At 41.5% G+C, this 27,969-nt stretch overlaps 2 protein-coding genes across 7 annotated transcripts in view; one reads left to right on the top strand and one right to left on the bottom strand.

Annotated features, from left to right (window-relative positions):
* Window positions 1-1,159: 1,159 nt before the first annotated feature.
* On the bottom strand, window positions 1,160-3,734 carry LOC135332920 (uncharacterized). Of its 3 annotated transcripts, none has more exons than XM_064527847.1 (2): window positions 3,597-3,734; window positions 1,160-3,329 (listed from the first exon to the last, which is right to left on the bottom strand). In XM_064527847.1, the coding sequence occupies exon 2, from the start codon at window positions 3,306-3,308 to the stop codon at window positions 1,227-1,229; it is 2,082 nt and encodes a 693-aa protein (XP_064383917.1). In that variant the 5' UTR covers window positions 3,309-3,329; window positions 3,597-3,734; the 3' UTR covers window positions 1,160-1,226. The 3 variants fall into 3 exon arrangements, with proteins under 3 accessions (XP_064383917.1, XP_064383918.1, XP_064383919.1); XM_064527848.1 differs by having other exon boundaries at window positions 3,559-3,609; XM_064527849.1 differs by lacking the exon at window positions 3,597-3,734 and adding an exon at window positions 3,400-3,526.
* Window positions 3,735-3,745: 11 nt separating this feature from the next.
* The window catches only part of LOC135332919 (uncharacterized), a 29,831-nt gene continuing 5,607 nt past the window's right edge, over window positions 3,746-27,969 (top strand). For 2 of the 4 annotated variants that reach the window (XM_064527844.1, XM_064527843.1), the window contains exons 1-16: window positions 3,747-3,902; window positions 10,415-10,636; window positions 11,441-11,618; window positions 11,881-12,085; window positions 12,304-12,481; window positions 12,749-12,890; window positions 13,138-13,331; window positions 14,401-14,469; window positions 14,901-14,966; window positions 18,264-18,463; window positions 24,188-24,251; window positions 25,577-25,686; window positions 26,044-26,185; window positions 26,817-26,980; window positions 27,174-27,277; window positions 27,576-27,651. In XM_064527844.1, the coding sequence (XP_064383914.1) occupies window positions 10,421-10,636; window positions 11,441-11,618; window positions 11,881-12,085; window positions 12,304-12,481; window positions 12,749-12,890; window positions 13,138-13,331; window positions 14,401-14,469; window positions 14,901-14,966; window positions 18,264-18,463; window positions 24,188-24,251; window positions 25,577-25,686; window positions 26,044-26,185; window positions 26,817-26,980; window positions 27,174-27,277; window positions 27,576-27,651 (2,108 nt within the window). In that variant the 5' untranslated portion in view covers window positions 3,747-3,902; window positions 10,415-10,420. Of the gene's footprint in view, window positions 3,903-10,414; window positions 10,637-11,440; window positions 11,619-11,880; window positions 12,086-12,303; window positions 12,482-12,748; window positions 12,891-13,137; window positions 13,332-14,400; window positions 14,470-14,900; window positions 14,967-16,305; window positions 17,541-18,263; window positions 18,464-24,187; window positions 24,252-25,576; window positions 25,687-26,043; window positions 26,186-26,816; window positions 26,981-27,173; window positions 27,278-27,575; window positions 27,652-27,969 lie in introns of those variants that run through there. The other 2 variants (XM_064527846.1, XM_064527845.1) reach the window with 2 other exon arrangements.

Here is a 27,969-nt window from a genome sequence, read left to right as displayed (position 1 = left end):
CTATAATAGATCACAAAGTTAACGAAAGGATTGCGCATGGTGGGGAAAGCATAAATAAGTGGGGATGTCGATACAACGTCACTTGTGGATGCACCTGCACAGTTTCCATGCACAGTTTTAATGTACAAAGTAATCATATGTGACAGGGCCTAGGAAAACACCCTTATATGGAGCAAATTATTAATTGCATTTTATTGTTTAATCAAATAAAGCAGTGCTTATAAAGCTTCATAATGATTACAAGATCACCTTCCTAGCACCTTCCTACCCCAATATATCTTCGAGTGAATAGGAGGAGGTGTTGCCCTACCGTTTTGAGAAACTAAGGTTCAAAGTTCTATCTGCATGCAAGAACAGTATTAACGAAGTTGAATGGCTGCTATGTAACGGCTATACAAAAGCAATTCAGGATTTAAAATTTTGTGAAAATGTAGAGAAGACATTGAAGTTGCTTCTTGTGAAATAAAACCAAAATCCAAGAATAGCTCAACATTTTTTGTTTTGCATGTACTGAAAATTATTAGTTTGCTCCATAAGGGTTGTTTTCCTAGGCCCTGTCACATATGTATGATTGTACAGCTTAATTCTTATAAAATGCTTGAGGGAGGGAAGATCCTCAGCGTGCCCGCCATATCCCCCATACTAGATGAAACCCTGCATGTAGTATGAAGTAGTAACAATTGTGCGTGCACTCAGCCAGACGTTTCATCCCGGAGGTAGATCTATATAATGCTGTAACCCTATTTTTGGGTATGGCTTTCGTGAGACTATTATAATTTTATGCATGATATTCATTCGGAGCGCAATAGCCAAATTTGTAAAATGAGCATTTTGGGATGGAAGCTTCCGCCCACCCTCCCCCACTAGATGAAACCCTGCATGTAGTATAAAGTAACAAGTTCGTGCATAGATATTCATGCAGAGTACAATGTGATAACCATATGAAAATGCTTAGCCAAATTTGTTGGAGGTAAAAACAATATTCACGACATCATTATACATTTGTACCAATAAAGGGACCTTGTACAATGCATGGACATGTGCATGTATATATATACTTTGTTTAAGAAGTGGTGTGAGAATAATGATAAATCATTTTGTCTCCATGCAATGCAATTGACAGCTCTCTCCCCTCCCCCCCCCCCCCGCATTGCACATGTTTTTGTACATACTGATTTAGTGTATCTATTATAATCGCAACACATAAAACTGTCATTTTTATTCAGCTACATACTTCCTGTCCGTCTAAATCTATGCAGTAGTCTCTGATCCATTTTTGAAACAAGTCGTGATCGAGGACGAATGATAGGCGGGGACAATTGAGCACCCTGCATTAGCTCCTCGAGTTCTTTAACAATTTTTGTTCTGGAGGAAACATCAACATCAATAATTCCAGCGTTATTCAAGTTGCTGTATACCAAATCCCCAAGTCTATTCGTTTCCAGAAACCTTTTTTCCACTACATTACTACTGAGACTTTGAAGAAGCTCTTCACGTGACTCTGGGCTTGACACACTGTGCCTTCTGACAGTGGAAATAGGGACACTTAAACTGTGATGTATGCCACTATCTTCTAGAAGCATGTCATATACTTCTTCATTTGGGATAGTATCATAATCATCATCGCTCTGACAACTATCTTTTGGAGTTTGTGTGCTAAATTGAGCTTGATCAGCTCCTACATCTAGTATTGAAGGACGTCTAGTCGACTTCCTATGATTCAAATGGAGTTTCTTCTTATTGGGTCCTCTGACTAGTTGATGTCGAATTTTATTGGGCAATAATTTAAAATGTGGCTGTTCATAAGGCTGAGGGTCGATATCTTCATAGAGGATCAATCTTGCTTCACTTTCTTCACTATTTGAAAGCTGTAAATGTGGTACATCAGGTAGTGGATCAAACTTCATCCTAACTGAAACGTCAGAATTCACTGAAGAAGTAGCTCTTGAGAAAGGGCTCATCTCTTGCTGACCTTCTGTTTTGACACTTTGATAGTGTCGTGGTCGTGAGGCTGTTGCCTCTGCCTCAGTGTTTCCAATCGCTAAATGGATTGGTGGGTCTTCTGGTTCAGGCAATTCTATCCTTCTGACATCACAGATTGTGTCATATGAGTGCCGGCTGTTCGAATTAAACGAGTCAATATCAAAGCCCTCTGAAGGATTTCTGATGTAGTAATACTTATGGTCAGGGTTACCTTTTTCAGAATCAGACACTTGCCTGGAACTAGGACTGGACTGTAGTTGATATGCATAGTCATAATTTCTTCTAGCGAAAACACCCTCGGAAGAGGATATTTGCTCAATGTCAGAGGCGGACGTCACAGAGTCCATTGATAGACCGATATCAGCACATGCATAATCATACTCATACTGTAAGTGTTGCTGTTGTTGTGAACGTCTTAATGCTTGTGGACTGAGGCTTGGATAAATATACGATGTTGGTGTTGATATGTTTTCTGTTGACGTTACGGTGGGTTGCACGTTATCACGAGGTCTGTCAACAGACAACCTACAATCTTGGTGTGGCTGACTATATGTATAGCCTTGGGGAGATTGTACTTCACTAATGTTCGGTCCATCCTCAGTCTGATAGTGTTGCCCCTGCTCGTAGCCGGGTTCTAGTTTATGCTCACGAGAGATAGTACATACTCGAGGATACGACAGTGATGACGCATCTGTATATAGATATTCTGCTTGTTCACTGACAGCACCGAATGACAACGGATTTTGTTCGGGTAATGACTCATCTTCATGGAGAAGTTGTTCAGGTGCAACAGGTGGCTCACACGAGTGCTTTGATTTTGTTCTGTACACAACCACATCATCATAAATGTCATCATCTTGAGTAGTAGCAAGTGTAGGCGTTGGTATAGGTGGCTTTTTCGTATTAAAACAATGTTCAACATTTTCACTTTCTTGAGCAGCAACCTGCGGCTTGGGCAGAGGTTTAGGCTTTTTCTTGTGAGCAACGGTAACTTTACAAGCAGCATGAAGGGTTCTGGGCTTTGGCAGAGGCTTTAGACGAGTAATGGTAACTTTATCTCCACTGTTTCTGGGCTTTGGTTGCGGTTTTGGTTTCATTTCCAACTTTTGAATTGACACTGCTTCAGAAAAGTTCAACATAGAGACGTTTTTGTCCGTATTCTCAGTTGTAAGGTTTTGATTAGCGTCAGTGGAGTATTTTTTTATGCTCACAATATCATCGTACAGTTCTGAATCACATGGCTCTTGTTGTTGGGAGAAAGCTTGAACCAATTTTGATTTTGTGGGAATTGGTGGCGGCTTCAATCGAAGTGCTTTGCTTGCCATACTGAGTTACTGCACCTAGATCTACAAGGTTGCAAAACGTCAGGTGACAAATCTATTTGATCTGACAACATTAATAATACTGTATACGTACTCTACAAGCTGTTCATGTACTTGTACAAACTGTCTGTTGCCTTAATGTTGTGGATTAACTTTGATACTAGATCTACCTGTAGATTACTCTAGCTGCACCTGTAGATATTGGATCTAGATATATGCATTGTTCAAGTCATGCAACTAGAGTAAGACTTACTTAATGCTATCTTATGGTGTCCTTACTTAAGCACTCACCTCTTGCGATCTGTTCAACAGTGCAGTGTGCAGCCTCTTTACAATTAATTAGCAGGAAATCCTTTGCAAAGAAACTTTTGTAAGTGGCAACACACCCACCATTGTTCACTTTTGTTAGGGGGAAACCCTGTTGTGTAGTCTACATGGCATCTCCCACACATCCACCACACCTCACCAAGTAAATAATTAGATCTAGCGGATCTGGTTTTATGTTTTTATGTTCAAGCGATAGTACAGTCTAGTCTCCGGAGAATCTCAAGCAGGTGCAGATCTGCTGCTGTAAGCTGAAGAAAAAGAGCTTTTGAGGTAAGATAGTGAGTATTTATAGCTACCTAAAACGTGTAGCTAGCTAGCTAGCTGTTTAAAAAACATGTCTAGATTGGTCCATGGTGTACACAGGGCCAGGGATCCAGAACAAAACCCTATGCCAATTTATGACAGTTAAACCCCACTAGACTACATGGCAAAAGTGTAGTAGATCTAGGTGGGAAATATAAACATGTAGACCCAGGCTTACTAAATTGTCAGTTTTCCAAGCCATATCACTTTAAAGTTAAACCACCTATCTCGATTGTACTTTGGTGTACTTACTTATGATATTTCAGAATACAGTTGCCATTGTTTCGTGATTTGGAGTAAGTCTATCGACTGTGTTAAGTCCTCTGGTTGGCATGGAAAAAGCTTGTCATAGCTTGTTCAACATTGTCCTTGCAATAGCTATCGCATAAATTTGTGCCTACTATTAATTAATGCTCGGGCTTTTGTATTCATTGCACAACTGATGATTAATTTGAGGCCTGTACAATCTCCATTAAATCGTGGGGTTTAATCTTTAATCGGGAAATAAATTAGTTGGATCGCAATAAACGTTTTTGGAGCCTTCAAATTAATGCATAATTCTTATGCTCACATAATTATATTTCTAGCACTATGGTATATTATGTGTACGGTGGTTCCTCTGTCTGCATTTAACGTATCTAGATGCATGGATTTGTTTTAGACAGATGGTACCAGCTCACTCCCTTGCTTAGTTGTGTCTTTGCACCTTGTACACATTTGGCAAACGACTATAAAAGGTTTTTTCTGCTACTTAACTTTTTCTTAATGATGTCAGCAGTCATGGCACACACAACAGTTGTTGAATCCCTGTATGTTTAATTCCTCTGAATGCTATAGTATATAATAGCTGTCGGAGGGACTGTGTGAACAGTGCACATTAGTTGCACATTAGTTGCAAGTTTGCATGCAGGTTAATATAATTATTATTGTAATTATGGGTTATAGTTTATTACTATCCCAGCTATAATTAGTTGTGACCCTTTTAGTATTATCTGGAGTACATGAATCTTAATACTCCTGGTATTATGGACACCCAGGTCCTTGTTTGAGATGTGATGAGCAATTTAGTCAATCAGCCTTGTTTGGGAGGATATTGTTTCTGAGTCACCTGGTACAAGATTTTGTTTCAGGGTGTACTGTGTGTGTGTGTGTGAGTAGATAGATCAACTACTTTCAGACCACTTGTCTTGCACTTGATTTAATTAACACCTTGACAGTATTAAAGAATTAATTGATTTACCAACCAGCCCAAGTCAAAACACTTATCCCTAAACCAGTTAGCTAGCAGCCAAAAACCAAAGCTTGTGCAATGTTGGTGTAACTAGTGTAACCTGCTTTTAACTTGGAATGGTTGCAGCAAATTCTGACTTCTAAATGTTGTGAATTCTAAATGGACTATAAATGGCAATTGGTCTGTAGCCTCTAATGATAAACCACAACCACACGTTTGACAACTGGATCAATGTTATGTATTTTACATATTCTCTTCGAATGGTTAACTAGTTGTTGTCTCAACATTAGGATATTAGCTACTGTCTGTTGTGACCTGCTGCTATTAGCCAGCGTGGGTATTTACCGGTCAGTGTGTACGTGTATACACTTGGTTGGGGTTATACTGTGTGAGTAGGCACTATCTACCGTTCAGTGTGTGCGTGTATACACTTGGTTGGGGTTATACTGTGAGTAGGCACTATCTACCGTTCAGTGTGTGCGTGTATACACTTGGTTGGGGTTATACTGTGAGTAGGCACTATCTACCGTTCAGTGTGTGCGTGTATACACTTGGTTGGGGTTATACTGTGTGAGTAGGCACTATCTACCGTTTAGTGTGTGCGTGTATACACTTGGTTGGGGTTATACTGTGAGTAGGCACTATCTACCGTTCAGTGTGTGCGTGTATACACTTGGTTGGGGTTATACTGTGTGAGTAGGCACTATCTACCGTTCAGTGTGTGCGTGTATACACTTGGTTGGGGTTATACTGTGAGTAGGCACTATCTACCGTTCAGTGTGTGCGTGTATACACTTGGTTGGGGTTATACTGTGAGTAGGCACTATCTACCGTTCAGTGTGTGCGTGTATACACTTGGTTGGGGTTATACTGTGAGTAGGCACTATCTACCGTTCAGTGTGTGCGTGTATACACTTGGTTGGGGTTATACTGTGAATTGGCACCAATGGGGGCGGGCGGGGGTATTGTAGGAAACACAGTGGAAGTTACTGCACTTAAGTTGGCTGCTTAACAGCGGATGTGGAAGGAGGGAGATCGTTTTGCAACCACTATTGTTATCAGAATACACGCCCCCTTTTTCTGTTTGTGGGAAACTTTGTCAGAAGGAACTATTTTCCTCTCTGTGTGTATACATGTACCCTTAAGCCTCATGTTTTATGCAAACAGTAGGGACTTTGCTACAAGCTAGCGGTTGAGTCAACAAAATGGCACATTTGTAATTAGTTTGTGCTTTTGACAGTCGAGAGAGATTTTCTGTTTCTCTAAACGATGGGCACGCATTCCATTCTTGCTTGGTTGAATCCAAACAGTGTAAGCAGCAGGTAAAGGTCTTGGTCAGCTTCTAACAGCTGTTTTTGGTGAGCCAAAGCCATGAATTTGTACCCTCTGGGTCTAGCTACCAACAGGAGCACATCAAGGGCTACTGCTAGTATAGAGCCTCTTACCACAAGTTTGAACACAATTTACGAGCACAAAATTGGTGACTTATACGCCGTATTTGAGAGGTTTCTTCTGACTTCATAGATACTTAGTGCACTAGCTAGTGTACATTTGTGCTATAAGAACAGACAAAAAGAATGTCTTCAAATTGTGGTTAATAATTAATGGCGCTGGGGTTGAATGGAATTAGTGTTTTGGTGTGACCTCAAAGACATTGTATGGGTTGTGGTACATGTAAGTTACCTCAAACATTTAAAGGTGCCTGGTGGGTGTTCTGTGTTTTTGCTAGTAGTGTGTCAGGAAAGGTTTCCATTGATACTGAGTGCAGATGCAGCTTCAGTGTCGCTCTTGTTTCCCTCTCATACTTGCAGCGTTATTTGGGATTATTGGTCTTTTGCTAGTAGTGTGTCAGGAAAGGTTTCCATTGATACTGAGTGCAGATGTAGCTTCAGTGTCGCTCCGTTTCCCTCTCATACTTGCAGCGTTATTTGGGAGTATATAATCTTCTATGTGCAAGCAGTTTTATACTTAATGGTGGACGTAGATATTCTTAACAGTGACAGTTTGGCCACTGTGAGAACAGACTTAGGGCGTTCTAATCGGTTTGTTCACATATATAGCCCCACCTACATGTAGATTCAGTGTTTCAACTATAATTGCATGACGTATTGTCCCTAAAGTGATAATCATCACTTACACTTTCAAAACATTGCCTGTGGCTCAGTGAGTGATCTAGTACTTACTTCGGAATTTTGTACTCAAAGGCACATTGACCTTGTGCAATGGCCTGTGTTTAATGTTTGTGCTTGCTAATGGACATGCGAGTAGTGTGTTAGTCTTGCATCGGTTTTAATTGAGAGCATTTGCTGTTTGTTGAATGTAAGTCGTTTTTGCATATACAGCTTGAGTGTTGTTTTGCAATCCATCGTTAGTGGGTGCTCTATCAAATCGTACTTCTTCTGATTATATAATTTGGGATGTTCTGTTCATGGGCCAATTTTTAAATTCCTTTCAGTGAGGGATTCAGTCCAGCATTCACACTGTGCTTCATGTGCACTAAAGGGTCTTCAGTATCCTGTACATTGAAGCAAATTGATATCTTATACTCACGATTCTTATGTACGGCTCATAGTGACTGTACTTGTACTTGTATATGCATGCACATCTCCTTAGCAGACCCTGTGTACATCTAGTACCTACAGGCTAGGCCTGGAATTGTGTGTACTTCGCTTTAGGACTGTATAAATAGCTAGTTTGTTTGGTTTACTTAATGTACATTGGTCCCTGCTTTTCATACCATTTATGCAGGCATGCATATCTAAAGCACACTTATAAAGACTTAATTCCACGTACACTTCTTGTGTTTATGGTTAGGTTTAGGTGACAGTTGGCATTATCCATGTCTTCCAGGAATGGGTAGCTTTCAGTGAGGATGTTGGTCTTGCAGAGACTATTGTAACTGTCAATGTTTCCCTGGTAAATATATAGCAGTGAGCAGTTGAAGCTCTGCTGCACCAACTACAGTAGAAGGGGTGCATGGTGTGTCACATACACCTATATGTTATATGATGAGAATGTATTCTTTAGTATAAAACAGAGTAGTTGGAAATGTATACCCATTGCCATAGGACCCTAAACTAATTAGCCACAAATGCTTGTAGCTCCTATGTGAGTGGATGTTAAGCGGTTTGCTCAGCTTGTAGTTCCCATGCAGTGGGAATAGTTAGACCTCTTCCCCTTACACTGGTTATGGTGTGTGAATTTGTACTGCTGTTAAATATGGCGGTGTGCATTCATTCAGTGTAGTTATTGTGCTGTGCATCTAGTAGTGAATGTGTGTGGAACGTTTGTAGGCAAGTGTGTTTATTTGGTATGTGTGTGTTTGCTAAACTAACAGTGTTTACTGCAGAACCAGACCACCTGTCGAGCACAAAGGGTATTTTCTGAGTGTGTGTGTGTGTGTGTTTATATGGGCAGTCGGTACAGTTCCAATAAATAACGCTGGAAGAAGGATTGTGTGTGTACATATAAAACAATTGACTTTCCGTGGGAAGAATTGTTAATTAAGTCAGTATACACTGGCTTAATATATATCCGAGTGTTGACACAGTAGTTAGGCTTCTGTATGCATTATTAACTTGAGCATTCACAAGCCCAAGGTCAACTTGTCTCGTTCTCTGCGATGAAATTACTTAGGTCCAATTACAGTGTGATTATATAGACTGCTGCTTGCATAGTTTGATCCATTTGAGGTAAGATATTACCCCCCCCTTTATAACTAGTAGCACGTACGCGGAGTCTATATGGGCAAGAGTTAAATTAACTGTAACTCGTCTGAGCTGGAGTGTAGTAAACTTTTCCATACGTGTATTAACACGAGATTCGTAAGTGATTAATTATGGGTGGGAAAGTATGTAGTCAGGATGTTTGAATTGTGATGTAAACCAATTGAAGACTTAGAGGGTCACCTCTTTCATTCTTGTACGCCCTTGTACAATAGCAAGGTGACAAGCAAAAGCGTGTGTGTTGTATCTTCCTATTATTATTGTTCCTGCTTGATTGATGTTTCGTGGAATTCACAGCCAGCTTATGTTTGTCATTCTATCACTCAGAGCTATTGTAACTGAAAGTATGCCCACCCGTTCAAATGATGCACTATAGCACTGCATAAGATTACTGGCTACACACCCGTTTAAATGATGCACTGTAGCACTGCATAAGATTACTGACTACACACCCGTTCAAATGATGCACTGTAGCACTGCATAAGATTACTGGCTACACACTGTTCAAATGATGCACTGTAGCACTGCATAAGATTACTGACTACACACCCGTTTAAATGATGCACTGTAGCACTGCATAAGATTACTGACTACACACCCGTTCAAATGATGCACTATAACACTGCATAAGATTACTGACTACACACCCGTTCAAATGATGCACTGTAGCACTGCATAAGGTTACTGTAATGTGTACATGCACCTGTTTGCTGAGTGTGTATTGTTTACTGTCCAGTCTGTAGGGTCATTAACTTATGGAGGTTTTGTGTCCACAGGTGTGTGTGTGTGTGTGTGTGTGTGTGTGTGTGTGTGTGTGTGTGTGTGTGTGTGTGTGTGTGTGTGTGTGTGTGTGTGTGTGTGTGTGTGTGTGTGTGTGTGTGTGTGTGTGTGTGTGTGTGTGTGTGTGTGTGTGTGTGTGTGTGTGTGTGTGTGTGTGTGTGTGTGTGTGTGTGTGTGTGTGTGTGTGTGTGTGTGTGTGTGTGTGTGTGTGTGTGTGTGTGTGTGTGTGTGTGTGATGGGTCATTGTTTGTGTCTGCAGTACATGTTCATTAACTTTTGGTAGGCTTCATTGCTTTGGTTTGGTTAGAGCTCACCCAGCAGGTGCCCCAGTACAGAGGATTTCAGGTTGGTGATATGCTACTCAAACTGTTGGGAATTAAGTGTATACCCAACCTCATTCACACACTGGGTATGTGTTTACTTCCCTAATGCAATCAGTGGTCATAGTTACCTGCAATAAGTATAGCAACCAACTTGAAATCTACATAATTATCCAAAGGGCAGCAGCTCTCCACCACACTTCTCATGTTTGTACACTTCGAAACCACATCACAAAATATGATGTAATCAAAACCTTTAATTGCTTCCCTTATAATATTAATATTGCAAGTGTCCTTATATGACCAGTGATATCATTTGAAGTGCCTTGCAGCAGACAACTGTCGATGTCGTTAGAGAATTGATTATTAATGTCCTAATTGAACTGCCACTCCCCCACCACCCCACCTCACAAATCCCTGTAGAGTTAGATGGCATCAGAGATGGATACCAGAGGGGAGATGGACCTCTCAACCTATTGCACAATAAAGAGGGAGCCCAGACGCAACAGAAGGCCACCTGCCATCTTAGAGTCACCAAATAGAAGTGCTGCGGTGCTCACCAAGAGGTACTCAGGGAGCAGTGATGACTTATACGTGGGCACTAGAGTCTCCATTGTGCCAGAGCCAGAAGCTTATGCTATACAGGTGAGTCTGTGTACAGAATAGCTGTGCTTATAGTCCTCCTATGGGCAATTGCAAAGCAAATAGCAAAATACAGTGCTAAGTAATTATTTTATGAATGGCTGACTAAATTGTTCTGTAATGTACTGTCTAGCCATACAAGTAATGCATAATACTTTAGCACACATGCATGATGGGGTCTATCACAACTATTCCCCTCTTCCCCTCTTGTAGAGCATCTTTCCATAGTGCTCCAGACTTAAGCATGTGTGTAGGGACTTGTCCATAGTGCTCCAGACTTAAGCATGTGTGTAGGGACTTGTCCATAGTGCTCTAGACTTAAGCATGTGTGTAGGGACTTGTCCATAGTGCTCCAGACTTAAGCATGTGTGTAGGGACTTGTCCATAGTGCTCTAGACTTAAGCATGTGTGTAGGGACTTGTCCATAGTGCTCCAGACTTAAGCATGTGTGTAGGGACTTGTCCATAGTGCTCCAGACTTAAGCATGTGTGTAGGGACTTGTCCATGAGAGACAGTTTGTGTGATTACGTAGAATGTGGCTCATTCCCATCAAAAGCGCTTCCTTTGTGTAAGGGGTACGTATGCTAACGTGTAGTGTATACTAACTATGATCAGTACTTTCATTTGTGGATCGGTAGCAAATACTTAACACTAATCTCTTCTAGTTGATATTCAGTTATTGGCAATGAAGGAAGTAAATTAATGTGTATATATCTGTATCATTTTTTGGCTAGTGCTCTCAATAAGACTAATTCACAGTCAGTGATTGCATAAGCCCATGCCCCATTAACCACAACACTCCTTCAGGTAACAAAATCAGGGAACCCCACGGAGATAGACCTTGACCTGGGTGTGGGGGGCCGAGGGGGCATGGATCAACTAGCCGTGGAAAAGCCGACCCTCAGCAACAAGGCGTGGAAGAGATTCAGTGGGAAGCACAAGGGAAGGATCAAGACTGAGAGTGGCGGGAGTGAAATGCTTGAAGGTGATGGTTGTATTGATTGGTTCAGGATTGTTTACAGTTTGTTTACATTTGTTGTCGTTAACTTGTTAGCTGTGGATACAACAACAATTCATTACTACCTCATTTTTCTGTGAGCCTCGTTGAGTGTTCTACAATGTATGTATGATTTGTATTTTCCCTTGCTAAACTTGTCCAAAGTGATAAATGTTAAGGTTTTTACACTATGTAAATTTTACACCACTCTCAACTTAATTTATCCCCGCCCCCTCCCCCTCACACACAGCCCTCAGGCTAGAAGCTACCCCCCTCCCCCTCATGGGTGGCGACAGACTGCGGGTGAGCAAGTCGGCAAGCCCCGGCCCCAGAGAGACTCAGTCCAGTCCTCGTAGGACCAGGAAGGGACTAGCCAACGGTCTAGCCACTGTTACCAAGGTGGCTATTCCAGTTATCACTCGCACTGAGGTGGAGGATATGGACAATGTGCAGAGGTGAGACTGTTGAACCACTCCCAATAGCATAGCTACATACATTGTACATGTATGTATGTACATGCACAGACGTACATGTAGGTTGAATAGCATGGCTGTGGAATTGTAATACTGTAAAATTTTGAGATTGCAATAAGTACATGTGCACTCTTGGCCCCTTATGGCGGCCCCTTTAGCAAGACCCCTGGCTGTTACCTTGCTATCTCCCTCCTCTCTAGACCCCCTTCCAAGTCTTTGTCCACGCGAGACAGCTCCTCGTCTCCGCCAGAATCTACCGACAACTTCCTCCGTGAACCGACCAATGGAACGAGCACCCGTCGTTCTGTACGCAGCATCGACTCGGGACTGGGAGATCTGGACCCAGGACACAGCGGGCGGGACTCGCTAGTCTCAGAGGTCAGTCAGCAAACCCTCTTATTTGTAGGCCCACAGCAGCAAAGTACTGTACAGTGTATACATTCATTGTACATACAAGTGCAGTACTCTCAGCTCTATACACATTATGGTATTAGTAATTGTACCCCAAACCCTAATGTAACTTGCAGCGAGCCCATTGAAGAGTCGAGGTGCATGCATGCACTCAGGAGAGGTCTGCATTATATTTGGGGACCATGGGTGTATTTGTACATGGAATTACTAACCTAGCATACCCCCCCCCCCTAGGGTGACGTGTTGTTTCATAGTCAGTCGCTCACGAGCAGTCCTATTGACAGACAGCCCATGGCCTCGTCGCTGAGTCAGCAGCAGCTCCACGTAGGCCGAAAGATGGTCAACCTCAAAGACGGATTCAGTTCACTCAGAGCAGGTGTGTCTCGATCACATACATTGTACAGGTGTTGTAGTCCTTGTATAGGCATGTATACCACTGTAGAGATAATGTTTAGGCAGTATAATTATTTATAAGATTTTCTGGTGGATTTGTCAAAAAGCGTGTCTAAACATGTATACTAATGGCTCTAATGCTTCGCATTGTTACATTTACAACGTGTACATGTATATGGTAGCTTAGATTACATACAATCTGGCTTTTCCCACTACTATTAATTCCTCAGGTCCTAAACAACGCCGAGGCAACCATCGCCAGTTGCTAGCCAACCGAAAGTCGATGCTCCTGTCCGAGTTGTGTGTAGTAACTGTGTCCATACCTGGCGATGTGGCTCAGGGTCAGAAAGGTCGTGGCACTTCACTCAAGTTTCGTTTCTCACCCTACACTCTGATCGAGTTTCTAAGAGTGGCCATCCTCAAGGTGTGTGTGGTGATCAGTGTAAAACGTGTGTCAAATGTAACTTAATTGTGCACAGCTGGATATAGTGTCATATCCAGCTTTAGCCTTTAGCTTGTAGCTATCCCATCACCACCTAAAGACCACTGAGGGTGCAAATCTAATCCTCTTGTTGGTTACTACAGTAGGGATGGCTAGAGTCTTCACACTAACCTAGTTACCTATTCCTCTGATGTGCTTTGGGGTGCTCTTAATTGGCAGAGTAGCCTATAAGTATATTTTGTGTACTCTAGATGGCTGATTTTTCTTTCATGGGCTTACTTACAAACATTTGTTGGTGTACAGCTAGTGAGAATTTGTCTGACTCCTAATTATATGTGGTCTAGTTCTTAGTAACAGGGTTAGTGGGTGATGTGAGACCTGTGATAGTCTGATGGAGTACTCCACATTTTACTATGAGATAGAAGCTTCACTACCTATTACTAGACTATTTTGGCGTTTTGGCGTGAAAACCCTTTGGAATGAGCCAAATCAGCAGAAAAGTGTGTGCTGTACATATACCAGTACCAGTTTAAGTTTTATTGTTGCGAAGTGCTCAATACTCAATGATGCTCGCAAAACGTTTTTAGTGATTATGGTACAGTGGAACGTCCATAAAACAGACACCATTGGGGAACAGCCTTTTGGCCGTCATGAAAATTGTGAGGTTTCGATTGCCAGAGCTATGTATGCTCAATGAGTCATTTCTTGCTGCAAATGAATCTTGGAGGTTTGCTAACTGCTTCTTTAGCTCATACAAGCTTGATTGATCGTACCTCAACAAGCTTTGAAAAGGCTGTAGGGACAAGCTACAGCTAGGTTTTCACGATTGAGTAAAAATAATGCTATCTCAACAATAATGTTTCTTAAAATAAAAGAGCTCATTGCCATACAGTTAATGAATTCGGACCTCCCCAAACTATAGTTGTGTGTAGCGTACTTGTACTCATTGAGCTTGTGCTGTATGGGCGGAGTCAGTGCATGTACCTGAGCTGTGAAGTTGAAGTCTTGTAATGAACGCTTGTGTGAACGCTTGTGTGATTTGCCCTCCCAGCAATTCCACGAGAGATGTGACCTCCCGATTCCTCAACTCTCAAAACTGCACTTGTTTCGATACATGGAGGTGAGTCATATATCTTTATCTCCCTGTTTTGAGTACCATAAAACATCGATTTAAGGCGACCCTCCAAACTAATATGCGACACCGTCGAGCTCAGGCAATGTTCTGCCTCTAAAAGTGAGCGACAGCTGCGATTATAATTATTTGTTAATGTTGCATCCTAATTGGAGGTGAATGAGAGCCACACCCTAGATTCGATTATAGCCCACTGGAAACTACATGTTTTAAGCGGCCGGAAATCAAGGCACGTTGACTTAGTAGAGCCGGGACATCAGGCTTCAACATAATTTTTCAAGTTTAAAAGGGTCGCCTTAAATCGAGGTCTTACGGTAATGTTCAGCTTATAGTTGCCAACTATAGAAGGTTAATAACAATTATCGGAAGCACAAATTTGACAAATGCCACAAATACCTTAAACGTCATTCTCCCACTAGGATGAGGAAGGATGGGAGTGGCTGGAGGAGGACCAAACTTTGAATCACTACAAACTACCTACAGAGGTGAGCTCACTACTTACGAATGTACCTACACTTCCAACATTGTGTGTTTCATTGTTGCATGATGCTATAACTATAATGAACCAAACCTTGAAATAGCTATGATGAACTGTGTTGCATGATACTATAACTATAATGAACCAAACCTTGATGGGCACACTGTCAGAAAAGAAAGCTAAAAAGTTACACCCTGGAAAAAAGGAAGGGCCTCACTCATTCTCTGTACTGAAGCATTCTCTGTACTGAAGGGATGTACATGTATTGCTGAGCATACAGTAGCTGTCGAAGAAAATTCTCGTTGCATGTAGTGTTGCTGTTGTTAGAAAACCGCTAAACCAACTCGCAAGCTTTATAAATATACTGTAATTAAATTTTATTGTAATACGATACAAAAACGGGTCCCAAATCAGCAATATCTCGGGACACACAACGTACGTACGTACCCATCCTTGAAAGCTGGATAGCCAGACTAGTGTACATTGCAGTGGGTCTGTTATTGTAGTGAATTCGATTATGTTATTGTTAGAATGCTGACCTGGAAATAGTTCAAAGCCGATCAGGATCTATCATGTCTGCTTTACTATTAAGCCTTCATTGTTCCAAGACATCATCGATCACCATTATGTTTATTCGATCATTGTCGTGTATTCAACCACAAAATATTGCTTACTGTATTTATACTATATCTGTTTATACCACCAAAAACAAGTGACCTGCAAGTAATAATTATATGAAGTGAATTGCGTTAATGTAACGATACATTTCTGTACTGTTCGACATTTTATTAATGTAACGATACATTTTTTTTACTGTTCGAAATTTTAATGAGCTGCCTTGTTTTACCATTCCGTTTATATGCAAGCGGTTCAGCCGGCCGTTAAAAAAAAAACAGGAACTTTTTATTCTGACAAACATATACCGTATACAAGCCATCAACGTGATTCTAAATTTAATGCTCAAACAATCTTTATAAACATCAATTAGACCCAGTATAAACAATCTCTGTGTGCCCAAATCAAACTCCAAATTTGCTCGGTTTCTAGGATGGCCCGTGATACCTGCTTTGTCACCTCAAGTTTGGGCAGTCTGAAACTATAGGTAACCACTTTTCACGATATGTATTCTTAGTGTGTGTATTTTTTGGACTCACTCGCATGGGCTACATGTATTACAGCAACCCACGGTGACTTGGCAGACAACTCTATCTTCTAACGAGGCTAATTGGACAGCTCTATTTAGACACTCTTACCCACCTTCTAATTTAGTCTTGGTACGCTATAGTGTGTGGTCGTATTATTGGCGTCAGCGATTGCTATATAAACAGCCCATGCAAGGGAGGGACTTTCCAATGTTGTGTATAGCCAGTTTGCTCAAAGCTAATATAGTTGCCAGTTTATAATAAACAACAGTTTTGGCTTGCTTGCATAATAGCTAGTAGTACGTCGCGTTACAGCCTTTCAACAAATGCCTCTTCGAGTGTTCAAGAATCACCTATTCTCTCATAGCTGTGTGGATTTGACTGGTGCACAAGCAAGAAGCATTGATGGACGCTCTGGTGACATTATAGCTGTTGGTTTTGGAGGGAATCAAGTGGCTTTGGGCCAGTACACTGCAGAGGACAAACCTAAAGCCACTGATAAAAGAATGGAGAAATCTAGGAGCCGCAGTAAAGAGCCGAAGTCAAAGGAGAAGAGGTCTAATTTGAAACGTAGCGCTTCCGATGGGTATTCAAAATCCAGAAGCGTCAAACCACCGAAAGAAAAGAACTCATCATTGAAACGCAGCGCTTCTGATGGTCATACCAAGTCCAGGAAAGTTAAACCACAAGCAGAAGCAAAGCCACCAAAAGATCGAAAAGCTACGGTGAAACGAAGTGCTTCTGATGGACACACTAAGTCAAAGAGGATTAAGCCTGTTCCTCTTTCTGTGTCTGCCAATGGCCATGTTCGAGTGATGGAGAGAATGCGGTCCACCAATTATGTGTCAAGTTTTGTGGAGTCATCTGACTCGTTTGAGCATGTTCGAAATCCTATTATTGGTAGAGAGACTGGTTTTCTTCGTTCTGGCTCGGAACCTACTCCAACCTTGGATAGTGCTACTGGTATTGGGCTTGCTAAGAACGCAAAAGGAGCCACAGCTACTCGGAACATAGCAAGCGCTCTGATAAAAGTCGACCATGTCCCGTCCCGCCCTGACAGTGTCTCGAATGGTATCGTTAAAATAGAGCATCTGGCAACAGCTGATCTCACTAAACGAGCACAGCTATTGAACACAAACGGTGATATGCAAGTAGACACTTGTACTGCTAGAGAAGCTGCACCCAATGGACACCTCCCAAGTGCAGACATTGTGGCCGTAAGCCGAGAGAGGAACAACACACTCAACGTAGGTGTCGATAGCAAGGATGTAAAGAGACATACTGCTTGCTTGTCCGCTAGTCGACCGATCGAGCCTCCTGAGGAAATAAAAGCTACACGGAGGAAATCTAGTGGTGCTTTTTCAGCACTTACAATAGCAGGGGGGTTGTTGCGGCGAAAAAATAAGAGCAAACCAGATGAGGTGCATTGGAAGAGGAAGGTAGGCGACAACACATTGGCATTGGTTCGTTTGATAAAAGAGTTAGAACTGTGATATTTACATGTAGCTGTTTGTGAAGTACAAAGTTTAATCCACACTTAGAATGGTTGAATACAAAGCTGTAAAGTTAACTTCCATTGCATTCATGCCAGCCAACTGTGGCTGGCAGTGATGTAGTGATAGCATTGAGTAGCAGCATTCCCTAGTCGGTCTTTGGTTGCTCAAGTACTTCATTGTCCTGTCTGGCAGAAACTGATGTTTGTTTGCACTGCATTCCTGCTTCGTTAGTGAAAACATCTCAAAGCTCTCTGCGATGTTTGATATACAATTGTTGATCACATAATCTTTTGACCTCACTTGCTTGCCAATGATAGTTTGGATCCCTTCACTGATATGCACAAGAATGCACATACCTAAGCTAAAAACAAACAATGTTTTGCATAAGTTAGGCTACATTGTTTGTGCTGGGCTATAATGTTGAGTTGCTATGGTAAATTTGGGCAATAACCAGTCGGAAACTAGGATAGATACACAGTAGGCAGTTCACATGGTTAGGGTGGTTATTGAGATTGAGGTTCATAAGATTTATCTAGCTCTGTTGAGAGCATACATCTACCCACCGCCCTACACACACGCACACGCAATTTCGTCGTTAAGCACTAATGTACTTTATATACCTTTTTTGTATGTATTTACTTGTGCTTTCTATGTACACAAACACAGTGCAAGCTAGAGCTGAAGACTTTGGAGCCTGCCTACAGAGATGTGCGTGTTGTGATACCTTCCCTCGAGGCGAGCATGTCAGTGGAGTACGACCAGTTCAGTACTGTGGGGGACGTCCTGTGTCAAGTGCTCAGTTTGAGTGACCCTCCAATGGACGCCTCTGAAGGATACTCCCTCTATCATGTCAGGCTCAGAATGCAGTGAGTGTCAGTTGACTAAGTGCTTGTACCGAGAGAGGGAGGTTCTCCCTTGGCCTGTAAATACTCAGTTAGATTACAAGTACACTAGTTAGGCAAGTGTCCATCCAAGCCCACTTTAAGTGTGGAGGTGTGCTGTTGTGTATATGATTCTATTGCGTGGCCAAGAGAAGTCTTCCCCACTTTTCATAGTGTACATGTACTTGTTGTGCAGTTGACGCACTTACGTACAATGCAGAATTAAAAAGTGGATAGTTACTGGTGGCTAATATTTTTTTCTTTCCTCAACCTACGTACACCAATTACTATACATGTAGTATAACCCTGTACCTAGTTGCTCAAAAGAAAGTTGTTCCCTTACATCTCTTTTGTCTCTCATCATCTAAATACGTCCCACAAATTTTACTCAAGTCCTAACTAGTCCATTGTAACAATCACAGTCCACCTCAATGGCTATTATGTGAATGCTTCAAAACACTGGGAGTTTTCTTATGTTGGTGCACCCACTCAATATCACAAGTGTTGCAGTGTCTACCTGCCCTCTAGCTTACTGTCCTGCCTACCATGTTGTAGAGCTTGCACTAATTTGGAGCTATCAACTCGTAATTATACAGTTCGTTTGTTCCATAGTGCCAAATCTGTGCATTCCTTCACAAAGACTGTTCATCATTGGATGTGTCTGTGTAGGCCCGTTGCATGCACATGTAAAGATTGTACCCTGCTCAGTGTACTCTGTCTTGAAATTTGTGCCCTGGTATTTTGAACTACTCACTGCAAATCTCTACTTTGCTGTCAGATCTATGTATTAAATGTATCATAATGTGCGATAAATTGTAGGCCACTGGACTCCAGACTATCACTATATATCTCATAGGTCTGTTTGTCATTGTAGCCCAGCCAGTCAGAGTTCACCACATCTAATGGATATCCACCTACATGATAATAATTACGATTAGTCTGTGTGAACAATATGGATAATTTGTGAGTGAATAGACACTATTAGTGTGTGTACACTCCATTTCAGCCAAACATGTAAATCTTGACAATGTCTTGTGTACAATTCCTTAATAGAACAAGCCTCTGGCACAACTCTACCACTCACTTGCTCAAAAGAGAAGTACTGCGTTACAAAGAAGGTACTGGTCTAGTGCTCAGCTGGCAAAGACGTCTTGTTGTTAAGTAGGCTGGCCTTTTCACCCTCAGCTGCTTCTTAGGTGCCACCCTAAGCAACATAAATGGAATTAGTTTGTTCGCAATGTAAGACCACTCTGTGCAAACTAGACACTATTTGGCAGGAGGTGATCTCTAGTTGTTAACCCGAGGTACGTGGGCGGCTACAGGTTATAGTAGCCTGTCTGTCTGTCTGCTCACATGGATACCATGGCGCTGTGTTTTCAGCATGGATAGCCTCCACACAAGAATTTAATAGTGGCTGATTTTGATGTTAAAGCGCTTTGTTGTCGAATAATAGTGAGTAGAAGCTTACCTTGTAGAAGCTTACCTTGCACGTTGGCTAGCTACATGTAGCTAACCGCTTTAGGCATGCATTGGCATTGCACATGCACGTAATCAGGAGTGCATGAATATCCTGATAACGTGCGTGTGCATGCACTCCTGACGTTATATACAGTCATGTGGAACAACTGGAGCCCTATTTATTTTCATACTGCGGTCCCATTGCATGTCAGATCAGGTCAGGTGTCCTACTGGTAACAATCTAGGCCTCTTTGCTGACTCTGCTGTGATCTTAGTTCTAGTGCATGCACCACTGCCGTTCAAAGCCTTGTCAAAGCATTCGAGTCTGATATGATATACCCCTGTATCTGTATAGGTTATTTTCATTGCCCCTCCTAGCTACATGTACTCCATGTTCATGCACCATAAATTATAGCACAAAAGTTTCAAGGCACTCAAATTAACAATTTCGTGAAGGATTTTTATCCCTCGAAAACAGCAAAAATTTCGCATTGCACGGTACTACTGAGTTTCACATCACATTTGTACAGCACTCGATCTGGTCGGTGAGAATAGCATTTCAGTGCTAAAGGTTTAAACCGTTTGTAAAGCTTAGTTTTAATAGAAATCTTTACTCCGTAGATATGGATAAACTAGAGCACTGAAGTGCTGCTAACCCTCGGCTGTTGACATGACATGAATAAATCTAAGTTATACCTTAATAAAGAAGCAACAAACTGTTAATAGAAACAGGTAAGGATCATTTCAGCTGCAAATATGTAGATCTACTTCGAATAAAGGTCGCGTGTAGATCGAGCTAACCATCGTGCAAATTTAAGCTTTTAGCTTTTAGCTTTTGCTCGCTTTTATACAACAACGAAGCTTTAATCGAAATCTGCCATAATAACTTGTTGTGTGGACATGCATGCTGTAAATGCAGTGCTATGGCATCCAGGTGAGTAGACTCACGTGTACATATCACACACAAACAAACAAACTAGAGCACTGAAGTGCTAACCCTCGGCTGTTGACATGAATAAATAGATTTATAAAAACCAGAGGAGTAAAGAAGCAACAATTACCTACAATTCTACTTTTAATAGAGACCGGTAAAGGATCACTTCAGCTGCAATATGTAGATCTACCTTGAAAAAGGTCACGTGTAGAGCTAGGCAACTTGCTAGCTTTTGCTTGCTTTTATACGACAAAGAAGCTTTAACATCGAAATCTGCCACAATTAACTTGTTGTGTGGAGGCTATCCATGCTGTAAACGCAGTGCTTTGGCACCCAGGTGAGTAGGCTCACATAATTATTACAAACAAACAACGTACTACTATACCCGTGGCCACCCACGCGCGCCTCGGGTAATTATGGATTTTATGCAATGTATAGCTGCTTCCAGAGGAGGTTAGACACGATGACGTGCACTACTTTTTGCTGAGCTTGCACAGATCAATGATTCTCCATGTAAAGTTTGTTTGTTGTTGCACGGTCATTAGAGACTGAAGGCAACATTAACTCTCTGCAAAATTGAACCTTTCATTAACCAACTCGATCGATCCCCAGCAATCAGTGCATAGAGTTACTAGATTCTTGCCAGCCAGTACAGTGCACAGTGCAAGCTACATACAGCACCGCTGAAATATATATTCTTACTCTAGCTGTGTCGGTTGTCTGGTTGGACCAGTCCATATAGTCAAGTGTTAATAAGCTCAGTAAAGTCAGAGGTACCCGTTTAAAGTTGTTTAGTATCTATGGTTAGCGCTTAGGAATGTCACGTGATTGATGATGCGTGTCCAACTTCCTATATATGAGCTGCTTCTTACTTATCTGTTTATACATATAAGTTCAAAGGTCAATGACGTACTCCCTCCCTATTCCCATGTTGGGTTAGAGTTCAAGTGTAGTGTGTCTAGGACCCAGCTGGAATGTTTTGTTCTGCGTGAATAATGAAATGTGTGGTGGGGGGTTAACTTGTTTGTCATCTAGCTAAGAAATGGATTGGGGATTATAGCATGGCTAGTTTTAACAGTTCTGACAGCATGTTTATGTTTGTGCACGGCACATTAACCTTTGTCTAGGGTTCAACCTCGTGGGCGGGTGAGTTGTGTTATGTTTACCTCTGACGTGTAATTTAGTTTTATTCCCTAGTTTGTGTGCGGGGAGCCATGCAACGAATTCAATCTGAGTGTGTCAAATGTGCTACAAGTGCATCTGTAGCTGTGAATCGGTACAGTGGTACAGTGTGGTAGCATGGTTAGAATTAAGTTGGTAGGGATCACTATAAGCAGATAATAATGGTAGCTTGCCAGTTTTTTGAGCAAACCATCTTTGCCAAAATAATTATTGTATTGAATCTGGTAAGGGATCATTGCACTAATTATAGCTTATTACTCCCTTAACGATCACTTACCAAAAGAGTGTACTGACATAATTATGTAGTAAAGTAGCATCTTTTGGGGAACTATTGCAACCATTACCTGCACCCTCCCTCCACTGAAGATGTATGCGACTTTAGTATCTTATGCAGTCTTGTAGCCATGAATACACCCAAAGTGTTAGCATGCTCATGCAATTTCCCATGTTTTGCAAATAGTTAGAAACGCAATCTGGCTTGCACAGTATCATTCGCATTCGATTAACCTCGTATTCGCAACCTGATATACGATATCCTCCAATTCAATTTGCATTGTAGACATCAAAAGCTATGCTGTCAATGTCACTTGTACACTATTAGTATAGAAGGGCAACTGTACAAGTCATCGTTCCGTAGTCAGTGGGTGGTGGGATTAGCATTCATGTCCAAATTCCCTAGCCAATCTGTAGCCTCGTGTCCTTAAAAGTTTAAAGTGTGTGATGTTTTCATAATCTCCCCTTGTGTTTATGCTATCATGTTACATCTGCTGCCACATTGCCCGAGATTTGTGTAGGGAGTGTTGTGGGGGGTGGTGGTGGTGGTAGATAGTATTTCTGTTCTTTATAATTATTTAGAGACACACCTAGCCAATATTTAATTGTTTAATTTGTGTGCCGAGGATGGACTGTCGGTTACATAATGCACAAGGCACAGTCTAGTGCATTATGTAACTGACAGTCCATCCAAGTGCACCAGCATTAAAACACGTCCATTTTGACTGACACCTCTTGCTCACTCTCTAGTACACTACCACAGTGCCAGCAAGTTCAGTGTTCCCAGTAGAATGTGTCAGAGAGCTCTCAATTACTATTGTACTCTATAAATGTGGTTCCGCTGACATGTTTCCTTGACGACCCGTCTGGCTTTGAGACATTCCTCAGTTGCGAATGGCTAGCCCTTGAGTCTATAGTTAAGCACCACTACGTATAAGCATGCATGTAGCTGCCACCGCACCATATGAGGAGTTTCCTTGGTGCACTGCTGATTAAAAGCTATACCTTTAACAGCACATACACTTGTTAGGCACCCCTCACATGCATGTGAACACCATCTAGAGTCTTGCAAAATGCTTGCGTAAGCACCGGTGTTAGAAACCAGCTTTTACCTTTTACATGTACATATAGAGTGTGTCACTTGTCACTTGTAATATAGGTTTTATTGTTGTAAGGATTTGGGCACCAACGTTTGAGTGTTTATTGTTTGTTCAAAGAAACCATTGTCACCACTAAAGTAAGCTGTGTCGGTGAATCAGTTAACTCAGGAACTTTCATTATCTCACCTCTTGACTTTGACCACAGGTCTTGCACCTATCCAAAGCCTTTTGTTCTCTCACAGTGCATACTTTGACACTGCAGAGAATACCCTTTTCCTTGTGTTGCACTGGATGTGACTTTGACCACAGGTCTTGCACCTATCCAAAGCCTTTTGTTCTCTCACAGTGCATACTTTGACACTGCAGAGAATACCCTTTTCCTTGTGTTGCGCTGGATGTAGTAATCATAACTTATAACTCAGGGATTAGACCATTGAGCCACTGAGGTAGTGTACCAGATTGTTGACTGATTGTGCGACCATTGTAATTATACATTTTTTGTGGATGAACACTCGTCAAAAATTTCTCAATTTTAGTTTCACAGATTGACATGTACATGTACATTTATACATTTACATCGTGTTTCTGCTTTGAAAACCAGCTTCACAATAGCCAATATTGAGACATTCCTCAGTTGCGAATGGCTAGCCCTTGTGTCTATAGTTAAGCACCCACTACGTATAAGCATGCATGTAGCTGCCACTGCACCAAAACATATCCTTTCACATAATACCTTAACTCATTACCTCATTGTCCCTGCAGCCTGGACTCGTCTGACAGTATGATCTACTACCACATCCTGCCTACTGACGTGCTCGAGTGTCGGGTGAGTGCTTGTAACCACTCCTGCATGTGTGCTTTATGCCATGTACTGGACATGTATAGTAATTCTGCATGAAACCAGCAGAATTGTTGTCCCTCAGAAAGTGCTTCTCACACTTAATAGCTCTGAAAGCAAGAGCATAACAGAAATTCTTGATGTATGCTCACGAGATCTTTAGATTGTTGACATCATTCATTCCATTATTTTGAGAGTAGTCTTCGTTTCACTATGGGAATAATTATAGTAAGGGACCTAGCACCTTTATATATAGTATAAAGCCTTTGTAATCCTCTGATAGGGTATTATATATTCTTATAATGATGTATTTGTCAACTGGCTCAAATCGGTTTACCTCACTAAGAGCATTACTAAATAGTATTGTTGTCATGGACATCATCAAAGGCTTAGAGTAGATGAAGTCCTTATAAGTTCTTACAAAGGTAAGTACTTTCCCATGCAGCACTTCCTAGTTCTGGTTCCACTGTTTGATCTATCTCTTAGCCCAGTCTCTCAGAAACTTAGTAATTTTGCTGTAAAAAGAACCGGACAAAGATGGGGATTTGATTGATTTGCTGCTTTATTGATTTGCTGCTTTATTTAATGTATGTGTTCCAGCATGTGTGTCACTATAATACATTGTATACAGCTGCTACACCCACCGTGTACAGCCATAAAAAACTACGTGACTTCCCTTTAGGCATCAATAGCTTAGGAAAGTGTTTGAAGTATAATAGGGTTACCCACATTACAAAGTTGCTGTAGTTGCTGTAGTGCAGGTGTGTAAGTGGTTGGCACGTGCAGAGGAAATTAGTTGCCTAGGGACTTCCATATCCATAGCAGTGGTATTGTTGACTAATTGATTTGTGGGCGTGACACCTGCTATTCAAAACATCTGTGCCAGTCAATATAAATCACTTTTCTAGTTCCAGTCAGTTTGGCCAAGTGTTCTTAGTCTTGTTACTAGCTAGTCTCTAACTAGCCTAAAGGTCTAGAGCAAGCAGTGTATGTAAGTAATACTGCATAGAGCTCTGCTATTATGTAGACTATTAGTTCAGTGTAGTCATCTATTATGTGATATCATGTATGCAGCTAAATTGAGCTATTCTGCACTTTCCTGCACAAGTGTCCTCCTAGTTGCACTATAGTTATGTGCTGCAAACAGCTCATGTATTGGCTGTGATTTTGATGGCCGGTACTGTAATGAACAGTATAACATTATAAAAATGGAGCTCTCCTAATGTATACTAACCTGATGCTGTACCTATATTACGTGGCTGCATGTGATGTGATGTGATGCAGTTGCTATTAGCTGTGCTCTCTCACTGCAGTTGTCTGTTGGTCGGCTCCACTCAGTGATCCTCACGGTCAAAATACCTGTCATTCAAAGCTCAAGGAAAGTTAAAGTGTCACTTGACGAAACAGTTGGAGAACTCATCAGGTGAGATAGTTGATCACACTGCATGTGCATGCCCACAACACCTATACATGATCATATATAAAGTTCCCATTCGGTTGTATGGCACAGATGAGAAAAACAGCATGCAGCACCAGCTCTATGGGATATTTCTAGGACATTATTTGCATGACAGAGTTAGGTTTGGCCTGTGTCTTAGGTTTCAGGTAGCGCTAGTGAAGCTGTCTCGAACAGTTTACAGTTCGGACAGAAATAGTAAAGCTACATACTATAATGTCAACATCTGTTCCTGAATAGTCATGTCCCTACCTTCCTGTGTAGATGTAGCACAACCACTTGAAACCTCCTCGCTCACACACCCACACACACACACACACACAGCACTCTGAAACGACGTATCCCTGATCCAGACAGCTCTCGCTGGGTCCACATGGCTCTATATCTTCAATCACGAGAATCGGACGTCCATGGACTTTGGATGGAAGATTACAAATTCTTGGCTGCATACAAGCTGAAAGCTACGGTATGTTGACGCTAGACACCGTCACACTGCCTACATTGAAACAATACAATCATTGTTTAGTGCAACACTGCCTACAGATTTACAAGTCACTCCCTAGAGAACCACTTAATTGTCATTAAATAGCGTAAAATAAATGGACTCTCTATTCACTGTTGGCACTGTACATGCATATATACAAAAAATCAATAGGCCGGTAGAGAGAAAAATGAATGTTCAATTTTCCCCACAATCGTCTTTATTTACGTGACCATTGTCAGGTGTACACAGTGTATGCTCAGAGGCTGCATTAAATAAGTGTACTGTATTACTAGAATATATTATATACAGTATAGTGATCGAATTGGTACGTTTCTTAGCTTGCGGTGATAATATGGGTATATATACATGCCATTCCGATTGTTTTGTGCGAGGAGCCTCTTTGATGGCTGAATTGAACACTGAACACTCCCTCTGATTGCTCATTCTCATTATAAACCATTTTTGAATAGTTGAATGGACGTCTAAATGGATTTTGCCAAATATATCATGAGTACATGTACTTGACGTCTATTCACCTATTGAGCACAAATTTGCCTACTTCCAAATTTACTTGGTGTAGACATTCAGTTGATATTGTGTCTATTCGTCGTAGGATGTGTTGGAATTTCGTCCAAAGTATCGTCCAATGGTGTTTGAGTTCAGAGTCTTCCCACACGATCACTTTGGTAATGAGGACAAAACCTACGGCACACTGGAGTTACTAGTGGCACAAGACACCCTGGTATCAGAGGTCGTCGATCTTCTCTGTCATCAGAGGTGAGAGAAATTGTGGGGACTGCTCTGAGGGTCGTAGTTTTAATGCTTCGATGAAAACACTGGTTTGGTGGTGTTTGCTAGCTTGCAAAAATTGTCTCGAGTTTATGCTATATATATTTTTGAATTACAATCTGTGTCAGGTTAATATTCTCTCTCGTTCTCCCATCATTTTCTTCTTGTATTCACACTATAGGTCACTGGAGTATGACCCTCGTTACTATGGTCTCTACTTCCACGATGATACTGAGCTCCCATTGGACTCTCAAATGTGGACCTATCTTGACTCACACTACCAAGGTTAGTACAACACACTCCAATATACGTAAAGCCAGTTAGTTTGGTCATTTTAGCTAGAAAACAAAGTTGCATGTGTCGATATCACTTTGTTTTTGGGTACTGGGTAGTTTGTTTTCAAGTATGTTTTGTAGGGTTCTGGTTTAGGCTAGAGCCAGCTAGCTCAACCTCAACCATTATTAAGCTTCTACCAACAAAATTCACCTGTCTACTCATTATTTTGTCTAACAGTACCAGAACATAATAAGCCAATTAATAGTTACATTGAAAGACTGCTGTTGACTAGCTTCCTCTACTGCAGGTGGCTATCAGGACAGCCTAGTGTTGCACATGGTTCACAAACCCATCAAGGTCTCCTTCGACTCTGCTGAAGACAGGTAAACATTGCAACAGATTTCTGGCTCCTGGCGGCCATTGTCTATTCATGTTAACGATTCTCATAAGGCATGCTACTTTGGATGCACATTATTCAGCCTCTGCATACCTGTCATAGCTTGGCTTGCATGTACACAATGACACTGCATGTGCAATATCCAATATCTCAGCCCATAACACATAGCTCTATTGTTGGTTCAATAAATTATGTGCAGCTGTTGCGTACCCTCGGCAACAACATTCTAAAGATGTAGCCTATGTATACAGGTGGTAATACTAGGAGCCTTTGGGACTCTCTAATATCTTACTATTTAAAAAGT

This window comes from Halichondria panicea, chromosome 3 (genome assembly GCF_963675165.1).
Source record: "Halichondria panicea chromosome 3, odHalPani1.1, whole genome shotgun sequence".
NCBI lineage: Eukaryota > Metazoa > Porifera > Demospongiae > Suberitida > Halichondriidae > Halichondria > Halichondria panicea.
Note: the sequence above shows the minus strand (reverse complement) of the source record. Positions and strands in the feature narration are given on the sequence as shown.